This window comes from Drosophila serrata, unplaced genomic scaffold (assembly GCF_035046125.1).
Source record: "Drosophila serrata isolate PLE 108 unplaced genomic scaffold, ASM3504612v1 contig_376, whole genome shotgun sequence".
In the NCBI taxonomy this organism is placed as follows: Eukaryota; Metazoa; Arthropoda; class Insecta; order Diptera; family Drosophilidae; genus Drosophila; species Drosophila serrata.
In genome coordinates this window covers 288263-309545 of record NW_028257274.1, presented here as the reverse complement: position 1 = coordinate 309545, position 21283 = coordinate 288263, and the positions used below count along the sequence as shown (strand labels likewise).

The window sequence follows — 21283 nt, the reverse complement described above, 5'->3', positions numbered from 1 at the left end:
TTACCTTGAAGGATATTATAATTTCAGTCAGAAGATTACAACTCAATGAAGGAATCATTTGCGACCCTATAAAACATATATAGTCTTGATCAGCATTAACCGCCAAGTTAAACTAGACATGTCCACAAGAAAAAAAAATTGTATAAATTTGTTCAACATTTTATGAGGTGTTAAAATCGTTAAAATTAAAAAAAAATTTAATTTTTAAAAATATTAAATTGAGTATGCATCTTTATAAATAAACAAAAACTAACACTTACTTTCTAAATTAACTAACACTAACTTTTAAAATTAAAATTAATGCATTTTTAGGTGAGTTATGACCGATTTCCCCTCAAAGTTTCGATCAAATTTGCAAACTGCAAGGGTATACAAATTTCGGAGTTACAAATTGCGAAGTTTTCTTCCTTTCTTATATTTAGTTATTACTTGTATAAGATTAAATCTAAAACGAATAAAACATGCTGAACTTGGGGAAAATATAACATTTTAACATTACTTAGTTATTTTTAGAAAATAATCAAACGAGTCATCTTCTATAAATATGTCTGTGGGATTTTAAAATTTTAAATATAATTTTGGAGACGGCTTAAAATTAGTGAAGATGGCGAAATTAAGGGCTATGGTGCCATTTCTTTAATATAAAATAATAAAATATATGATTATTATATATATTATATAAATGATTATAAATTATTTTCTTTTATCTTTTTTTTCCCCATTCATTATTTTGTATTCTTCTGTTTAAAATCCTTAAAAACGCATTATTAGCTAAGTGGATATTAACAAAAGAACCCGTGTTTATGTGGCCCCCAGTGATATGTTTAACTTTATCTGGTAAACATACTTATATCAGAAAATACATACATTTGCTTTCATAATTCATTTTTCAATTTCATGCAAAAGCCAAAAACAATTTGAATCATTTTATGGCCGAAAATAATGCAATGGGAAGTGAAATACGAGCGTTTCCTTTATTATTTCATGTTCTGGCACGCCCCCAATTCATATAAAATAAACAGGTATTGACAAAAGCTTGCAAATCAAGGCAGGGGCTTTGCCTTTTCCCCCGCCGAGTACGAGAGACGAGGTAAGAGGTACGAGGAGCGGAGGCATTGTGCTTTTTCAGCACGCATGCACTATCTCACTGAAAATTGAAAATGGCGAAGGGAAAAAATGGGGCCGCGTTTCGTTTGCCTTGTTGTCTCTGGGAACAAAATGCTTTTCCGCCACGCTCCCGGTGTTGGGCCACCTTTGTGGTGCATGGGTGTAATCGCGGGCCCGATGATTGGTCGCGACTCCCTGAGCAACCCACTCGGAGATTCGGCATAAACAACACACCTACGGGCTGCCATTGGTACGCGGCCCAGACAAGGACGACCAGACCTGATGCAGACCTGTTTTCCCCAGCAATGCCGGACCGCTTGCCTTCTCGCTCGCAATATGTATGTATAACACTGGACGACGGATGGCCAACTCTCCGATCCGGTCTTGCTCTCAGCTCGCTCGAGCTCGAGCCAGTCCTCGTCGACCCTTCCATAAAACATGAAGTTTCGCTGCCCCTCGCATTAGTCTTAACGCTGCTGCCGCCGAGTGAACATTGCTGCTCCGAGCAAAGTAAAGTAAACTGAAGTCAGAATAAAAGTAAAGGGGACTGCTGCGGACGGCTGACTGTGTGTGAAATTTTAAACGACGTCCCAATGCCACGCCCATTGAAAATGTCTTACGGTGATCAGAAGCCTCCATACTCGTACATATCATTAACGGCCATGGCCATTATACACTCGCCGCAACGACTGCTGCCGCTCAGTGAGATATATCGATTTATTATGGAGCAGTTTCCGTATTACCGCAAAAATACGCAAAAATGGCAAAACTCATTGCGCCACAATTTGAGTTTCAATGATTGCTTCATCAAAGTGCCCCGTAATGTGACAAAGGCGGGCAAAGGATCCTACTGGACGCTCCATCCCATGGCCTTTGATATGTTCGAAAACGGTAGCCTGCTAAGGAGACGCAAGCGATTCCGCGTCAAGCAGCTAGAGAAGGATCTTTCAAATTGGAAACTAGCCGCCGCCGCCACTGCCGCTGCCAACAACGAATTGGTGTCCCACTACATGGATGATCAGCTAACACAATTGGGTTTTGTTGAACCACCAAGGATTGCTCCGCTTCCTCCCAACAACTACGATCTCGGGAATGCATCTGTTCCTGCCTTGTCAACTTACAAGGCACCACCACCACCACCGCCGCCGCCGTCGTCTATAGTTCCATCGTTAAGCCAATCGCCGCCGGTTCGTCCTAAGCGTGCTTTCACCATCGAGAGTCTGATAGCTCCGGATCCCAAGGGATTAGTGCATTTGGACTATGGAAGTCCCGTGGCCGACGGCTTGAAGAAGCAGCCACTGTTCCATTTGCCATTTAATTTCAACGAACTGGCCGCCCAGTACCACATGTACTTTCCCAACTTCCTGTACAACAGCCAATATGGCAATTTGCCGTGCTATCACAAAACACCGCCGCTTTTTCACAACGGTCCCTTGCCGGTATTTTGAAATTATTTGAAAAGTGTTTTAAGTTCGAAAACTCAACTGACTAGCTGTCCCATTATTATAGTTTTATGTTATTTACTTGTGTACTCATTTTAATTTAAATATATATATATACTGTAAACGATTGAATTTAGACGATCTCTAAAGTCAATAAAAAGAACTACGCGTCATATTAAACCTAGAGTTTGTGATCACTTTATTTGGAGTCACTTTTTAGGAATAACGTTTTCTTAACAGAAAAACAGCCAACCTACAAGTTTAGTGCTATAATTATAGTTTTGGCAATGAAGCGACGGTCTTCACTTTCTGCCAGAAACATTGTGTGTGTGTACACAAGCACGAAACATCTAATCTGTTGTTTGTTGCCATAGATAATTATAGCTGGAAAACAAACTACAGGTTGTAAGTAAATAGACCTCGATTAATTCGATTACAGGTCGAAAATAGGTCCGCAATGGTTAACTTGCCATCCTACCTACCTACCTCGTTTTGCAAATCATTTGCATCCCACACATGCACATACTACACCCTGGAGTTGCTATTGTTTCTCATTAGCTGTCAATCATCCTTACGTACATATGTTTGACTTCAACCCCAGTCGGAATACTTGGCTCTTGTTACCCATCTACCAACTACCATCCACATACATAAACCATAAACTACTGCAGCAAAGAAGAGCGGGGAGCACGGTCGATACGGCGTTGTTGTTGTTATGTCTTACAAGAAAAGACGGCTAGCTTCAACATTCGATTTGGAAAATACCCTGTCAAAGGAAATAGATGTAATATTTTTCAAATTAAATCCAAAACACTGAGTTGGTAATTAAAAAGCTGGTAAGCTGGTATGTATATAACAATATAAGAGCTCAATCAATTTATATGTAAATAAATCTGTGAGTCTATATTCTTGAGCACAATGTTTTTAAAGTAGATATCGAATAAAGAGCTCAAGTGCTGAAATAACTAAATATTATCACCTAAAATCTATTAGTACTTTGCGGAATTCGTAAAATTAAAATTCATTACACTAAATTAAGTACTAGCTATGGGAACTACGCAAATCAGATATATACTTTTCTATATTCAATTCATTACGAATTTCAGATCAGAGGTAAGTATAAATAGATGCAGTTTAATCCACATATTTATATAATTAATCTAAAATAATAACTAATTCAAGTAATCATTGTGTATCTTATATATTGTAAGAATAAAGAGGTTAAATTATAAAAAAGGAAGAAACTGACTTCGGGAAGCCGAAGTTTATACACCTTAGCAGGTTTGCAATCGAATAGTATCAAATAGAAAATTGATTATAACTAACGTCTGATTTTTTAGCGTTGTTTTGCCTATGCGAATTTAAATTGTATATATATTTGAGCTAATATAAAATTAAAGGCTTTACTGTATCTCATTAGGTAGTGTGTGTGCTTACCCTTAATCAAGTAGATCGACTTCTTGGCAACATCCTCCGAACAGGGCACTGTTCATTTTCCGGGCGAAGGTTCCGTTCTGTAGTGGCTCTTCGCTGTGTTTTTAGGTGTTGGTTTAATTAGCCCAATTATAAAGGTGTGAGTAAGCCATAACACATTTTAGTATCCTCCAATTTTAGCACATTCGACCAAATATTTGCATATGCATGCATCTACGCTTTTAGATATGTACATATATGTACATACATACATATGTGTACACCAGAAGAGGTTACATGTGTACATACATACTTAGTGGGAAGCGTTTCAGTTTTTGTGCAAAATACTTACATACATATGTACATATGTATGTAGTTTAAGCCCTGGTATCTACAAAAGATTATTGCATTGTTATGCGTACATACATATGTATATTATATATAGGATCCTATTTTACAATGTACTTACCATAACTAAAAACAGCGCCATTTCTTATTGAAGTACAACCTTTTGCCAACTAGATCCGATCTTCGTTCGTACACCGTGCAAATTAGCGAAATCAGCCGAACTTGGATACATGTATAAGGGACATCCAGGCAATTGTCCACCCGTCAGTGCATGTACATATGCTCCCCTAACACTCAATATTATTTTCACAATAGTTAAAGATCACTTTTACGCAGCAAATCTAATTAGCTTCACGAAGATATAATTAAAAGGACACTGTAAAACGATACAAATTATTCATCGATAAGTAATCAGAAGGGCTGGATCGGAATGGCGGAAATGGAATGGGAATCCTAAATCGATATTCTGTTATACGGCGCAATGCAATTTTCAGCATTTAGTGGACATCTGTTTTGCTAATTATTTAAATAAACATTAAACAATATTTACTTAACATTTAAGTTTAATTTATGTGAAACACCTTTAATCACCCAACCAAATTCAAACAATTAAATAACGTGGCCGTAAAAGTAACACACACAATATAACACACAATGTCAATATATATGGAGGAAATATGTAATTTTAGAATTTTTTAATATAATTATACATATAATTAACATTATTAAATAATTTATAATGAATATCATATAAAATCATACTTAAAATAAATATTTTTTACAAATTTTGTATATATGTATCTACTCATATTCCATACATATTATTGTAACACGACATAGTATTTTATGTGCAGAATATCGCAGAGGAAACTTTAAGTTCTATAAAATGAATTTACTAAAGTTACCAATCGTAATATAAGCCCATAAAGCTGCATAAATAGTTATTTTTGTTAATATAATTATTTTATCTCCGCTGCAATTCCGTTTCGTTCCCACAAAGTAGACTGTCGATTTGCTAACATTTTCTCGTCGTTTCACACTCGGTCACACTTAAATACCGAAAGTTCCGTTGTTTTTTAGGGCGTTTTTGCCATCTTGCTTCTTTGTGGTTGTTTGCCTATCTACATTTTGCCGTTTTTTGTAAATGTGAGTGTACCAAATTTCAGTAACACAATTTAACATTTAGGCGTTATGGTGAATCTTGTGCACGAATTAAAAATGAAATGTTTGTCTTGTCACCCTGTCGCCTAGCCCATTGACAAGTTGCACACAAATAGCTTCAAATAGCGCAGCTCCGCTACTTCGTTTGTCCTTTGTTGATAGTATCGCGCACCGAGAGACGAAACCCAAAGAAAAGAAAAGAGAATCGAAGAAAAGAAAGAAAACTTGCATTCCGTTGAAGAGGCATTCGACACTGAGCAGCTAGCGAGCATGTTCAGTATAAGCGAGCTGTGCTGCATGTTCTGCTGCCCACCATGCCCCGGCCCCATTGCGGCCAAACTGGCCTTCCAGCCACCGGAGCCCACGTACAAGCTGACTCCGGCGGACGACACGAACATTAGGTACAACCTGCAGCTCTTTGACCGCGCCGAGTGGCAGTATTCCGAGCGGGAGAAATCGAAAGTAGAGGCCTTCTTTACGCGCACGTCGCGTGGCAACCTGATTACCTGCATCTATGTCAGGTGCAGCAAGAATGCCAAGTACACGCTGCTCTTCTCCCACGGGAACGCCGTGGACCTTGGACAGATGAGTAGCTTCTACCTTACCCTCGGCTCGCAGATCAACTGCAATATCTTTGGCTACGACTACTCCGGCTACGGCATGAGTGGCGGGAAGCCGTCGGAGAAGAATCTCTATGCAGACATAGAGGCGGCCTGGCAGGCGATGCGAACTCGGTAAGGATTGAAATTTGCAAATACTTTTATCTCCATTCCTGACCACTTTATTCTCGCTTCTTAGGTTCAACATCAGCCCGGAGACAATAATCCTGTATGGTCAAAGCATTGGCACCGTGCCGACTGTTGATCTGGCTTCGCGTCACGAAGTCGGAGCTGTGATACTCCACTCGCCACTGATGTCGGGCCTGAGAGTCGTGTTTAGAAACACAAAGAGAACCTGGTTCTTCGACGCCTTCCCCAGGTGAGTGTCGGCGTACGTTGATTTGCGATCAAACCCCATCTGATCTTATCTGGTTTCCAAACAGCATTGATAAGGTGGCTAAGGTGAAGGCTCCGGTTCTGGTTATTCACGGAACCGATGACGAGGTCATCGACTTTTCCCATGGCATCGGAATCTACGAGCGGTGTCCTAAGACAGTGGAGCCGTTCTGGGTGGAGGTAATTATGAGTATTTGTTTGTATTCTGTGTTGATTGATTGCTTGCCCCAGAGCAAGTTGGTGCAGTCGTGAGCGAGCTTTTGTAATAAGAAATTAATGTAATTAATTAAAATAGCTTGGCATTGCTTCGGAACTTAACTATATTTATAGCTATTGAAACTCATTGAAAAATCATCATATTAATTTAAAAATATGTTTTTACCCAATATGTTTTCTACAAAAAGGGGGTATTGCGACTTTATCCATAGAAATCATATTACTAATTCGATTAAACTAGTTGGCTTTAAAAATAATCATTGTAATTTTTTCAGGGCGCCGGACATAACGATGTTGAACTGCATCCGCATTATTATGAGCGACTTCGCAAATTCCTGTCGGTGGAGCTCGTCAAATGACAATTAAAGAATAATGTCGATGGAGGCGTTAGCGACACTACTTCCGGTGTAATAACCAATTCGAACCCTGCCGCAGCTAGTGTGTCCCTAAGTTCAAAGCATCCAAATCCTGCAGCGGCTGCAAGCGGAGGCGGAGGCGAGACAAGTAAAAAAAATGTGGAAGCAAATAACAAACGGATTGAAAACGATGGTTTGTAAATGAAACATATATTATCTAGCAGCTCACATCAATACATACATTCGAGAATTGCATTTTAACAAAGATTATACACATAAATATATATATATATATATATATGAATACATATATATAACAGTTAGTTGTGAGGAGGTTTGCACCAAGATCCCCATATATATATTTACAGCATTGTGATCCTGGTCCCCGTATTAATTCAATAAGCCTAGGTCATATCATCTAACTTAAACTTGTAAATGATATTTCATAACATAATATTCGGTAGAAAAAATCAAAACAAGTAACAAAAACAAACTACATTCGGTTTGAAAATGAATATTCAGCAATACGCTTCATCAGTAATATGGTTTTAATATGTAAGGACAAAAAGTTTGAATAAAGCAATCTTTTGATACTTTGAAAGTTTACCTTTTACTTGTAACGATGCAATTTTTAGTACAATTTTTTATAATTATTAATCTTGTTGCTTTGATTGATGGCCTCTTCTCTTCTCTTACGCTTCCTCTCTTTCTCTTATAAGCCCATTGTTTTTGGAGTTTATCTAATCTGTATGTTCGGTCTTTTTGCAGGTGCCTCAAATTCCAGCCAGAGCTCTACCAAAGCTCTGGAGCAGAAGTTTCTTTAGCATAAACAGTCGGGCTCGTATTCCAAAGCCCAACCCTTCTCACCACAGCTCTCAAAAGTTGAATTAACAAACAAATCATGTGGAAACAGCAGACATAACAAGCAAAATAGGAAAGAAGACCCACCATTAACTGATCTGAAGTCGAACGGCTTCTTTGTTTCTCGATTAAAGCAACCAAATATCGCTCCAACACTTCCAGTACTCTCTCCACATTCACCAATGAATGCTAATATATATTTAAATAGCCAGCATACCCAGCTTTCCGGTCGATATTTAAACAATAAGGTGTCCCAACAGACGGATGCTGTGAATAGTGTGAAACGAGTGGCATCGAACAGATCTCTAAAGGACAAAGGTCAGAACGTTTTATCCATTTCATCGACAACCATAAAGTGCAACTGTGAGAAGCCCCTTAAATCCAATGGATCCGACTCCGAAACCAACGACGAAATCAAAATTAAATTCAGTTCAGAAGCGAGTGTAGATGACCACAGCAAGGACTGTTCGCAATTGAAGTGTGCCGTTTCTCCGAAGCTGTCATTGCATAAAAGTGGCTTTCAGCAGGCCATCATTATTTCCGATGAAAGCGAAATCAGAAAATCACCGCGAACAGCTTCCCATAACACGAAACAGCTTGCCAGCAATGCAGACAATCAGTTTTACCGCCAACTTACTCACAAAATTAGCAAATCCGAGCAAACTTCTCCCAACAATGTTGAGATAGATAAGGCCAACTTTTTATATGAAACGAATAACAGAAGTACGGGCTGTTTGGTCTATCCCTCGGATCCATGGATTAAGAATGCGGACATTAAAAGCAACATCTCACCCAAAGCGGAAAAGCATTTAAACTTGCATCACAACATAGATCCTTGGGTAAGGCGTCACACTGAAGATGTCACCGTGGAGATGGTGACACGGCTTTCCAAAAAGAATATCTATCGCGAAAAATCTCTTTCTTCCATAAACAATAAACTGCTGTCAACTAGGACTGAGAAATCCAAGTGCGTTAAGCCACAACTGAAGCATTCGAAAACTGCAATTGATGATCCAACCGATGATCATGTGTTTTTAAAAGAGCCAGGACTGCTATTTGCCCCATTTTCCCCACAACACCGCAACGCATCGCATAAGGCTTGGTCCCTGGACCAAAGCAAATCCGCCAGCTATATACCAGATAAAGTCAAGGAGATTTCCAGTCCGTTACCGAACCATGTTAGAAAATCAGTATATCAAAATACTAATAGCAACTTACTTTGTCCGAACGATATAGCACTGCACTCTAGACACAGCTCCTTATCGATTCCCACGCAATCCAAGGAGGAACTTCCTCTCAATATTCGTCGGTTGTCTGAGCAGATTCGCGAGCCACCGTTGGAGCGAAACTTATCGTTGTCCCTCAGTGATCGGAACGTTAGTAAACAGCCAGCTTCTGACTGTGCTGGCGACCGTGAAACACAGAAGACGAGAATGCCAGACAGATTTTACGCGAATAGGGATGCCGCTGTGCAGAGTGTAGAGAGCCATCATGAAGACTTTATCTCCTTGAAACGAGCCCCCAAAGATTCCACATCTGTTAATAATGTAAAGCCCTTTACGACTACTTATAAGCCTGATCCACTTCTAGAAACCACCTGTTAAAACCATTCGCTAGGAAGCCGACAGCCGAAAGCCGATATTCAAGTGTCTCTGCATAGCTCATTTATAGGTCATCAAACCATAAAAACATATAGTATGTCTTATATATATATATATCAATCGAATCTAATTATGAATATAATAAAACATTAATACAACTATTTTTAGTAGTACTTTAAGTTTGAAATTTTTACAGTGATTTTGCATTTATATTAAGTAACAAACACGATAATTGCCCTGCCAACAATGGGGCTGAATTCTAGGCTTAACAACATTCGCAAACATATATATATGTGTGTAATAGTGTACTTTCTCCTCATTTTATTGTCATTTTACATATTTGTTGTAATACATTTTATAGTTATAATAAAATCTTTATAAAGTGCTAAGTGAGAAAAGTATTTCATCGGACTGTTTTGGGATTTCCCCCCTGATGCGTTGTATACGTTTTGACAGTTGGTTTATTATCTCAGGTTGGAGCTGTTGGTAAAAGCTGATCTACATGACGGCATGTAGATAAATAAAACTTTCACATTGCGTAACAGAGACGATAACTATTTTGAATACCCTACCACAGAGTATTTCCATTTTCCTAAAGCTTAGAAACTAGCATTTACCATGGGCTATTTTGTATATAGGGCACTCAACTAAAGTGTCTTAAATTTGGTGAAGCCCACGCAAGGCAAAGCCTCTATTAACGTTGACACCATAATTACAATCGACTTGGCCTTTCACCGAAATACACAAATAAATAAATTAAGTTTGCTTTGGATTAAGTCAATATAGTGTTTATTGATACCACGAACAATTCAGAAAGTATTTATTATATAATCCTCAACTCGTATAAAGGCAGATTGCCGAGCAGATAAAAGACAGTTGTTGCTGGCGTCTTGTGAAATACATTTATTGAATTTTTAAGAAATGTTAAGTTTAAGAGTAATTTTTGCTCTAAATACATTTTTGTTTGGAGCTCTATATGGAGAGTGTGCTCGATCGGTGCCAGAACTAAGCAATAATAATTTAAAGAATTCACTCATTGAAGCTCAATCGCTTGGAAGAATCGTTAACCGACAAAGCCATAAGGAAATAATAGATCAGAAAATCGTACAACAAGACAGTTATGGAAACGATATTACTCGGTCTTCGAGTATTGATTCAGGGTATCCGTGTGTCCATGGGATACCTCAGATGAACGTAATTGAAATTCCTCCAGTTACACGAACAGAGTTTGAAACTCAAATCACCAGTCACTCAACTGTTTCAGCGGGATTTCCAATGCAAATTCCGAATGCACGTCCAGCTCAGCATATTCATTACCATTACCTTGTCCCGAATGAGACTCCAACAAGACCCAGCATAACTTATGCATCACATTCGGATTTAAATCTAGAAAATAAACATTTTGTGGCCACGGCAACCCAGTCATCGCACATAAATGAGCATTACGATCAGCTTCAATATAGCAATCAACCTTTATACTCCCATGCGGAACATAATGGAAATCTTTACGATTCACCAGATGAGCATCAAGCTCAAGGATCAGAAAATACATCGTTTTATGAATCGATAAGAAGTCCGATCGAAACTTTTAGAAACCCTATTCCAAGTCATACGCAAGACTCTATTTTAAATACTGTTAAACCGGAAATTGTTCTGAAAGAGCAATTCAATCAAAGCCAACAAGGAATTGTGTTAACAACAAAAAAACCTGAGGTGTTCTTTATAAAATACCAAGATAATGCAAATATTAAAACAACGACATTTCCACCAAACCATAAACCAGATGATTCTTCAGATACGATTTCTGACGGCAGCGGTTTGATAGACATACGATCTGGAATCGATGAAAGTAACACCCTGGATAGTGAACACGAGTCCAATGAACATTCCTCATACAATGTTCCCTTAAATTAAGAAGTACAAAGATTTATTTAAGATATTTGAAAACAGTTAAATTTAACAAAATAAAACAAAAAAATGAATATATCAGATTTATCTATAAGGATTTTGCCTAGTTGCTGTTCTTGTCCTTCAATAGATCTGAAAGCTTTACAAAAGAACTTTCCAAGTCGTTAAAGGGAGTAATATTTATGCAATGAACATTTGGTGGGCAGCCGACTGATAGATCCCCCGCTTTCAATACCTCTAATTTACTGGCATAACTCCTTGTGAATTCATCTGTATGGAGATATTCAGGTTTCTTCAGCTTCACAATTTCATTCTAAATAAAAATAAAATTATTTACATAAACAAACTATGGAGAAATTCACAAAAAATACCTCCTTCGTGATGCTAATGTACTGAACTAAAGGATGATAGCTAAAGAATTCAAAAGTGTTCTTTATGGTGGGAAGAAAGAAGCCTTTAACACAATATTGGCAATTTTCCGGAATATTAATCACTCCGCCCACCGGCGAATTCAATATCCGGTAAGCCCTCTGGGAGGCTTTAAGACTCTTTACCAGCTCCTCGGCTGTTCTGTCTTCTTCACTGTTCTCCGCACAGTTTGACACAATCACGGGACTCTCAGAACTTTTGGTACTTTGACTCATCTGGGGGAAAATTTTAATAATTTTTAACTATATTGAAAAAAGCAGAAGCAGACTGAGTTACCATTTTACTCAATGAAGTTTTGCTTTCCTCCAAAACTTCTAAAATAAATGCTGTACTCTCCTCATCGTCGGGCTTGTCATCTTTGAACAAACCATTTTCATAATTTGGAGAAAAGGCAAGTAGCAGATTCTCAGATATTTTCTGAGCATGACCACCGCCACGAAGTCGAGACGCCTTGGAGTCTTTATTCTTCAAAATAAAATATTAATTATTCCTCAGATGGGACAGAACTTCCTGCTTACCTCGCTTAAGGGACAATCATCTTCAAACATTTCATTATTACAGGACCAATCGGTACTGGCGGCCATTAGGTCCTCCGGTTTTGGCTTGAAACACTTACACCAGCATGTGAAAGGATAAATAATAAAGAAGAATACATTCACAATAAATATTCGAATCCTCGATGTGCAAGCATAATATTTGCCAGGTTGAACAGTCTCGAAGCCCCATTTATCTATCGACTGAATACAGAGGCCAAAAATAGCTTTCAAAAGACCTGTGGAATAAACCCATTTATATTTTTATTCAACCATTTAAGGTTTCAAGAACTTACCGAATATAAGAAGCCAAATTAGAATAATTATTATAATAGTTTGAATTTGATAAAATATGTTGAACGACATCTTTTTATGGCTTTCAGTCGAACAGTCCGTGATGCAAACATCATTTTTTTCATTTCCGGGCGGGCAATTATATATGAGTCCTGCCTCTTCCTGTGCCCTACGGCTCATTTTCTCGCAAACATTGTAATTTATATAAGTTTCTAATTTTTCCATGCAATGACAGCGACATCTCCCAATGCAGAAGCATCTGGAATTGACCTTAATGTCCATGGACCTCTTGGCAATAATACCGGTTTTTAAGTCAGCTGATTTCATAAAAAAGCTTCTATTTGCATTATTTAACTCAGATTCCTTAACAACCACTGTAATAATTATTAGAATCTAGCATTGTTGGAAAAGTGTGCTTATTTACTTACCATCACAAGTAAATTTCTTGTTTTTCTTTGCTCCATTTATGAAGGGTAGTAAAAAGGTAACACTTTGCCCAATATCTGGTAGTAGTTGCTTTCTAAGACTAGTCGTACTTAATGCACTTTTGGACAGAGGACAATTATAAACATATATGGAATATTCATGTGCCTCTAGACCCTTGTTGATAACATCGATGGAAATATGAAGGGCATCCTTTGTGGTTGCATCGGTAATAATGTTGGATATCTTTATCACATGCTTATTTCCCACCATAAAAGCATTCTCCCGAAAGGGGATCTTGATTTTGATACTAAACTCTAAGTGTGTATAGGACACTCATAATAATTAGTTTAAATTAGGATTTAAATATACATTACCTGGTACCCTTTCGCCTCGAATATTTAGGCAAAGATTCTTGTCGTTGTGGGGACACATTTGTAAGGCCTTCATGGATTCTGGAAAATAGCCTAGGGTGTCAATTGTTTTAATGGCATCCTCATCGTCGTTCTTTATTTCCCGAATGGAAATATCCTTCTTGGAATTGCCAATTAGAAAGCCTTTCCCAATGTTATTCTGCATTTCCGTTAACGTGTCCAAGCTCTTGGCCCCGGCCACTTGTTCATCATTTGCTAATGGAATCAAAAGTTTGTGATTTAAAAATCTTGCAGATTTTTCCTGTCGCAAGGTTCCGATGCGTGTAGAAAATATCATTGATATGTTTTTATTTGCAAATATACCCGCCACACTATCGACTCTAAAATATTGATGAAATTAGTTTTAAAATTCTATAATTTTTTATATATAAATCAATTTATTTTGTTTAAATACTTACGTTACAATGGGAGCAATCCTCCACCAAGTATTATGTCGTCTTCTGAAAATCCGCAATTGAGTTGTTAAATACGGAATGGGATCATTTATATTAAACACGCCATAATTTAAATCTCCTTTACTGAAAATGAAAATAAACAAATACCAACAAGTTTATTTATACATTTTGTACAATAAAAATTCTTAAAACCCAATTACCTCCGACTAGGAGCTCTGGATAATTTGGAGATTTCACAATTGCATACGCTGGGATTGCTTACGCAACCGCAGGATTGAGAAGCCAGGTTTCCTTCACGATTTACCTTGCACTTTTCGCATGGTATCATATCTTGTGGTGTTAATTTTTCACCGATTTCCGCTTTTTCTCTATGAACCTCAGAGTCTACACCGCCAGGTAAGGGTTTTCCTCCTATTTTTTTGTTCTTTCCTCCACAAGTATCACACGGAATGACATCGTTCAGTTTTTCTTGTGCAATAGAGTCTTCCATTTTACTTTCGGAACTTTTCGGTTCTGTCAAGGCACTACAAAGTCTTGCTGGGGGCTTGTCACCCTTTTTTTTATTCTTTCCACCACAAGTATCACATGGAACTTCACCATTCTCCTCAATTGTTTGCAAAGTAAGCTGTTTCTGTGGATTGGGATTATTTATATCATTTTTTATAGTATGTCTTGGAAAAAGGCTTCGTCTTATTCTTTTGTAATTTCTAGGCTCAGATCTGTAGGGGTTAGTCCTGGGATAAGATAAATACGGTTTCTTTTGAGGAAACTTTGCGTATCCATAGGGTTGACCAGGGTCGAAATATAAGTCTTTGGGATTAAAATTATTTGGCATAGTTTTGGAATTTTTGTAATCAAATTGTTGGCCAGTTTTATAAATATAAAGATCTGTATGAAAAATATAAAGTTTAAGTTAAAAATTTAAATAGAAATGTAAGGAAAACCTACTTTCCGGATCTCCACGATTTATATTATATAGTATGGTATTACCATTTTTGTCATCAAATGTTTGATCATTTTCATAAACCTTTTGTTCTGTCATGTAAATACATTTCAATTAGAAGTTTAAATATAAGATATAATAAAACAATAACTTACTCTCAAAACTCTCCCTCATATGTTGACTAATAATAAAATCAATATCTGTTTGTGCTAATGAATAATCATTATTACTGCTAGCATGCTCATTAACATTAAACTGACCATTGTCTTTTGAATGTGGAACATCACTAACTTTGGAAAGACTTTTCGCGGGCTCATTAAAACTATATCTCTCCTGTTCTCGGCTGCTTGGATAATTAGGTCTGGATATATTCTCTGCTGTCTTAGAATTATAATATCCCTTTTTTATATCATCATCAGGACCTCTTCTTTGGTATTGGTCATATACTTTATAAATATTATTCTCAGCTGCTTTAGATTTATAATAATCATTTTTTCTGTCATATTCAAGATCTATTCCTTTTAGTAGATCCTTTTCCTTAAAACCATTCTCAGCAGTCTTGGCATTATAATATTTATATTTTCTGTCAAGGCCATTAAATCTTTCTTGTGGCAGATCACTTTCTTTCTCAGTTTTCTTGGCATTATACAATTCATTTTTTCTGTCAAGTTCGGTAATTCTTTCTTGTATAGGATCACTTCCATTATAATTACTCTCAGTTGTTTTGCCATTATAATATTCATTTTTTCTGTCATATACAGGATCTTTTTCTTGTGGTAGACTTAATTTACAAATATTATCAATTGTTTTGACATTGTAATATTTATTATTTTTGTCATATTCAGGAACTATTTCTTCTGGAAAATCATTTTTCGAATAAATAATATTCTCAGCTGTCTTAGCAATACAGTTTTCAATTTTGATTTTATTTTCAGGGACAGTTCCTTGCGGTAGATCACTGCCTTTATAAATATTTTCAGCTGTCTTGACATTAAAATATTCATTTTTTCTGTCATATTCGGAAATTGCTTCTTTTGAAGGATTCCCTATTTTATAAATATTGTCAGTTGTTTTAGAATTTAAATACTCATTTTTTCTGTCATACTCAGGAACTTCTTCTTTTGAAGGATTGCTACCTTTATAAATATTATCAGTTGTTTTCGCATTGAAATATCCATTTTTTGTGTCATATTTAGGAACTGCTTCTTTTGACGGATTACTTTCTTTAAAAAAATCAGTTATTTTAGTTTTATAATATTCAAGAACTCCTTTTGGTGGATCACTTCCTTTATTAATATAATCAGTGGTTTTCTCATTGAAATTTTCATTTTTTCTGTCATATTCAGGAACGGCTTCTTTTGAAGGATTACTTTCTTTAAAAATATCAGGTATTTTAGCTTTATAATATTCGAGAACTCCTTCTTTTGGTTGATCACTTCCTTTATAAATATTATCAGTTGTTTTCGCATTGAAATATTCATTTTTTCTGTCATATTCAGGAACGGCTTCTTTTGAAGGTTTACTTTCTTTATAAATATCAGGTATTTTAGCTTTATAATATTCGAGAACTCCTTCTTTTGGTTGATCACTTCCTTTATTAATATTATCTGTTGTTTTCGCATTGAAATATTCATTTTTTCTGTCATATTCAGGAACGGCTTCTTTTGAAGGTTTACTTTCTTTATAAATATCAGTTATTTTAGATTTATAATATTCAGGAACTCCTTCTTTTGGTTCATCACTTCCTTTATTAATATTATCAGTTGTTTTCACATTGAAGTATTCATTTTTTCTGTCATATTCAGGAACGGCTTCTTTTAAAGGATTACTTTCTTTATAAAAATCACTTATTTTAGCTTTATAATATTTAGAAACTTCTTCTTTTTTTGGTAGATCACTTGTTTTATAAATATTATCATTTGTTTTAGCATTTAAATATTCATTTTTTGTGTCATATTCAGGAACGGCTTCTTTTGGAGGATTCCTTCCTTTATAAATATTATCAGTTATTTTAGCTTTAAAATATTCTATAATTCCTTTTGGTGGATCACTTCCTTTATAAATATTATTCGTTGTCTTAGCTTTATAATATTCATTTTTTCGGTCATATTCAGGAACCTTTTCTGCTGGTAAATTATATCCTGGATAAATAATATTCTCAGGTGTATTACCATTATAATATTCATTTTTTATTTCATGTTCAGAAACTCTTTCTTGCCGAATACCATTTCCATTGTAAGCATTTTCACTTGACTTAGCATTATAATATTTATTTTTCCTATCATGGACAGGAACTTTTTTATGTTCATTATATCTTTCTTGAAGATCACTTCCTTTATAAATATTCTCAGTTGCCTTGACATATTGTGGTAAATATTTTTTAATAAAAATATTACTCTTGGCTGCATTGGCATTAAAATAATCGTAATTTCTGTCAATTTCAGGAACCTTCCCTTCATTTTCCTTGTAAATATTATTCTCAGCTGTCTTACCATTATAATATTTATTTTTAATGTTTTGTTCACGAATTCTTTCTTCTAGAGGATAATTTCCGGTATAAATATTATGTTCAGCTGTCTTAGCATTATAATAATCATGTTTTCTGTCAAGTTCAGGATTTCTTCCTTGAGGTACATCATTTTCCTTATAAATATTATTCTCAGCAGTTTTAGCAGTATAATAATCCGTATTTTTGTCATATTCCTGAACTTTTCGTTGTTTTGGATCATTTCCAATATTAAAATTATTCTCCGTTGTCTTGGCATTATAATATTCATTTTTACCACCATATTCTGGAACTACTTCTTTTGGTGGATTACTTCCTTTAAAATTATTATCACCATTATAATATTCATTTTTTGCTGGTAAATCATTTCGTGTGTTTACATTGTTCCCAGCTGTCTTACCACTATAAAACTTATTTATAATTTCATTTTTAAGAACTCTTTCTTGTGGTAAGTAGTTTTTTGTGTGAATATTATCATTTTTCTTAACATTATAATATTCATTTTTTATGTCCTGTTCAGGAACTCTTCCTTGTGGTAGGTAGTTATAAATGTTATTCTTAGCGGTCTTAGAATTATAATATTTATTTTTTATGGTTTGTTCACCGATTCTTTCTTCTGGTGGATAATTTTGCCTATAAATATTATCCTCAGTTGTCTTAGCTTTATAATAATTATCTTTTATAACATTTAGATCGGTTGGAACATTAAGAGGTTGCTTAAAATTAAATCTGTAATTTGGCTGTTTGTTCGGAGCATTATCTAAATCGGATAGACTATTATAGGGAAGCTTAAAAGTGTTCTCAACTGGTTTCTTTTCATATGGACTATCATTTACTTCAGGTATTATATTATTTTGATATTCTTTACTCTTTATACTGTTTAGATTCTGACTTCCAAAAGAGAGATAATTTTCATTCGAATAACTGCCAGTAGTCTGAGGATGGTTTTCATTTCGTATGTTATAAGACAAGGAATTCTCTGGCGTTCTAAAACTGGGCTTATAGTTTTTTATTTCTTCTGCAATGTTATTCGTTTTATATCCCCGTTTTATTTGATCAAGTCTAAGTAAAAAAACATATGCAAAATTAAAAAATTAATATCGGCTCTTACTACTTTTACACAACGTGTAAACTTACAGACTGAAGTCTTTCTCCTTTATATTATTTAGGTGGTAATCTCTTTCTTTTCCTTCTTGGTAAGTGTCCTGCTTTGGCTTCTGTAATAAAATTATCACCTTATTTTAATATCCTTAGAATTTAACTTTTGTTTTACCTCATCTAAAAGGCGAATATCCCAAGTATCGGTATTAGGCACAGGTGCCTCTCGATCCTTTTTTATTAGGTTATTCTGATCATTCCTATCCAGTTCTTGATCATAATATTGATAAAACTTAAGTTTATTTTTCTTTTCGTCCTGATTTTTATTATTTTGGATTTTGTTGTCAACTTTCTGTAATGCCTTCGGGCTTTCAATCCGATCTGCAGCTTTAAATGTTTAAAAAGATTTTAAAAATATAATTATATAAATTACCCTTCTTTAAAGACGGATCTGTAACTTCAATAAGTCCAAGGTTTGAAATGTCATTTTGATTAAACATTGGTTCATGGTGATTCACATTTGTGCTTTTACTTGGAGTTTTCTGAACAAAAGCAATGTTGAATCCTATTGTTTGTTTACTCGTATATACTACCCCTTGATTTCTTTTAGCTGAAATTAAAGTAGCAAGATGACACACACTACCGACAAGTTATATATTGTTTTACTTACTTCTTGAAGCATCATTAATTTCACTTTCATTACGAGAAGAAGGATCTTGAAGGTTCTTGACATCATCTTGCTTTTTTTGTTCATATTTTTTTATATGTACATCGTTCCTTTTAGCATATGGGGAACCTTCGCCTCGGTCTTGGTTTTCCGTACTTATGGAAAAAGAAGCGTCCTGAGTTGCATCTGATGGGGAACTTTGAACTTTCTCGACACCTTTTTGATCTTTTATATTTATTGGACCACGAGGATCGTTTGAAACACAAGATTCGTTTAGACCAGATGGGGACCCTTGGACGCCGTCATCTTCACTTTCCTTCGCATTTATTGAAGGATAAGACTCGTTAGTATTACTAGATAAAGAGCCCTGACTGTCCTTGACATCATCTTCGATGGGTTCTTCATCTTCCCTATCTTTCATATTTTTTAAAGAATTTGGGTCATCAGCCCTAAGAGATAGGGAGTCTTGAACGTCTTTGGCAAGATCTCCGGTGGCTTGTTCATCGTTAGTCTTACTAGACACTACGCCTTGCCTGGAACTGGTGGGTTTTTCATCTTCTCGTTCTCTGATATTTATCGAAGATTCGTTGTTCTGATCAGATGGAGAATCTAAAACGACCTTGCCATCTTCATTATCCTTCATAGTTACTGAAGGGTTTGGTTCGTTGGGGTTAACAGATGGCGAGTCTTGGTCGTCCTTAGCATCATCTTTGGAGGGTGGTTCATCCTCACCCACTTTCATGTTAATTAAAGGACGAGGCCCGTCAATCTTTTGAGTTGGGTAGCCCTTGACCTTCTCCCGTTCTTTCATATTTATTGAAGGACGAGGTTGGGCACTCTGACTCGACGGTGGGCCTTTGGGGTTGTCATTTTTGGTGGGCTGTTCTTTCCTGAACTCTTCATGCTTAATTGACTGAAAATATATCTTTAGTTATTAACCTAATATGTAAATATATGAACCTCTACAGACTTCTTCATACTGAAGGGGATACATCACAACAGGTTCGCCACGACCAACCACTATCAAATAGGGGGATATAATCTTTGAAATCGTTCGCTTTGTGGGATCATAAACTTCATCGAGTATCCAAGAGGCTTCCAATTTGTTCAAGTCAACGCTGGGGTTCATGTGAATACTGATAATTAAGTGCGGTTCGCATGTTTCATTTGCGCTGTCTTTGGGGCACTTGATCAGAATTGCGTGTATGCCATCAGATATATTTGATTCGATGTTAGTTTTTGCCAATGTAATCAAATTACTTTTAAGAATTATAAAAATTATTACAAAAAATATTGAATTTTTCATTTTTATTGCATCTTTGTACTTATTAACTATTCAATTTATTTTTAAAATTATTTCAAAGGCTTACTTGGTTTCACATCAAACAGAGATGTTTGTTTTTTGCAGGGTAATATAATTTAAGTCAGAAGTTTGCAAAGCATTGAATAATATATTAATATATAATAATAATAATAATATATATAATATATATTCTTGATCAGCATTGTCTATCTATCCGTATCTACTCAAATTAGTCTCTCAGTTTTGAAGCAATCTGAATGTATCTTTGAAATACATACATATATACTAGTTAGAGTACCAACTAGTATATATGTATGTTCGTTTGAACGGGGCGGATCGAACGACTATATCATATAGCTGCCAAAACAATAATCGTTAAATGTATGTGATTCTCTGCAGATCGCTCTTTCTCTCTAGCTCTCTCGGTGTATGTACAGATGCCTTTCCCTCTGCCACTCCCTTACTCTCTCGGGTGCTCACTTTCATTTTCTCTGTTCTCATCTTTACTCAGAGAGTATAAATACAGGCGCTGGCTGAGCGCCGGCCTCAGTCTGTCCGTGGCCACCCCCGCGTTAACATCTAAAGTGATAGTGGTAGTGATAGTGATTGCCCTACGACCCGAAGAACAACACTGGACGAATGGAATACATCTGGATGACCAGGAAGAAGCTCACTTCGATAATACCAAGAATATAACTCTGGACTGGAAGGAATTAAGCAATGACAATGAGGAAAGTACTGGGGTAAGTCTTGACCATGAAAATTATATTTATGTTGATGCGATAGGAGGGATCAGGCCTATGCATTTATTCCCTTATTGCCATGTACCCTTTTACTTAACTCACTCAAA

General features: G+C 36.0%; 5 protein-coding genes across 10 annotated transcripts; 4 read left to right on the top strand and 1 right to left on the bottom strand.

The window, feature by feature from the left end:
* The first annotated feature begins 1004 nt into the window (after nucleotides 1-1004).
* On the top strand, nucleotides 1005-2733 carry fd96Cb (forkhead domain 96Cb). The gene has a single exon (XM_020961916.2). The coding sequence runs from the start codon at nucleotides 1701-1703 to the stop codon at nucleotides 2553-2555; it is 855 nt and encodes a 284-aa protein (XP_020817575.2). The 5' UTR covers nucleotides 1005-1700; the 3' UTR covers nucleotides 2556-2733.
* A 2274-nt stretch (nucleotides 2734-5007) lies between these two features.
* LOC110191061 (alpha/beta hydrolase domain-containing protein 17B) lies at nucleotides 5008-9889 on the top strand. 4 transcript variants are annotated; one of them, XR_002320021.2, is made up of 6 exons: nucleotides 5307-5456; nucleotides 5634-6205; nucleotides 6270-6449; nucleotides 6514-6646; nucleotides 6958-7231; nucleotides 7807-9889. XR_002320021.2 is itself a non-coding variant. In XM_020961791.2 (4 exons), the coding sequence occupies exons 1-4, from the start codon at nucleotides 5742-5744 to the stop codon at nucleotides 7039-7041; spliced, it is 861 nt and encodes a 286-aa protein (XP_020817450.1). In that variant the 5' UTR covers nucleotides 5008-5741; the 3' UTR covers nucleotides 7042-7639. The 4 variants fall into 4 exon arrangements, 1 of the variants encoding a protein (XP_020817450.1); XR_002320020.2 differs by having other exon boundaries at nucleotides 5319-5456; nucleotides 5562-6205; XR_002320019.2 differs by having other exon boundaries at nucleotides 5008-6205.
* LOC110191385 (uncharacterized) lies at nucleotides 8082-9889 on the top strand. Its single transcript, XM_020962241.2, has one exon. The coding sequence runs from the start codon at nucleotides 8082-8084 to the stop codon at nucleotides 9501-9503; it is 1422 nt and encodes a 473-aa protein (XP_020817900.2). The 3' UTR covers nucleotides 9504-9889.
* Nucleotides 9890-10421: 532 nt separating this feature from the next.
* Nucleotides 10422-11488, top strand: LOC110191386 (uncharacterized). Its single transcript, XM_020962242.2, has one exon. It carries the CDS (start codon nucleotides 10422-10424, stop codon nucleotides 11412-11414), a length of 993 nt encoding a protein of 330 aa, XP_020817901.2. The 3' UTR covers nucleotides 11415-11488.
* On the bottom strand, nucleotides 11406-20505 carry LOC110190990 (uncharacterized). 3 transcript variants are annotated; one of them, XM_086839462.1, is made up of 17 exons: nucleotides 20101-20505; nucleotides 19134-20043; nucleotides 18897-19073; nucleotides 18639-18844; nucleotides 18503-18582; nucleotides 15120-18427; nucleotides 15015-15068; nucleotides 14865-14951; nucleotides 14117-14804; nucleotides 13920-14039; nucleotides 13465-13841; nucleotides 13093-13404; nucleotides 12667-13038; nucleotides 12356-12609; nucleotides 12114-12302; nucleotides 11780-12052; nucleotides 11406-11721 (listed from the first exon to the last, which is right to left on the bottom strand). In XM_086839462.1, exons 1-17 carry the CDS (start codon nucleotides 20434-20436, stop codon nucleotides 11512-11514), a joined length of 7953 nt encoding a protein of 2650 aa, XP_086695588.1. In that variant the 5' UTR covers nucleotides 20437-20505; the 3' UTR covers nucleotides 11406-11511. The 3 variants fall into 3 exon arrangements, with proteins under 3 accessions (XP_086695588.1, XP_086695586.1, XP_086695587.1); XM_086839460.1 differs by having other exon boundaries at nucleotides 15015-18427; XM_086839461.1 differs by having other exon boundaries at nucleotides 15015-18427; nucleotides 18503-18579; nucleotides 20101-20500.
* Nucleotides 20506-21283: the final 778 nt, after the last annotated feature.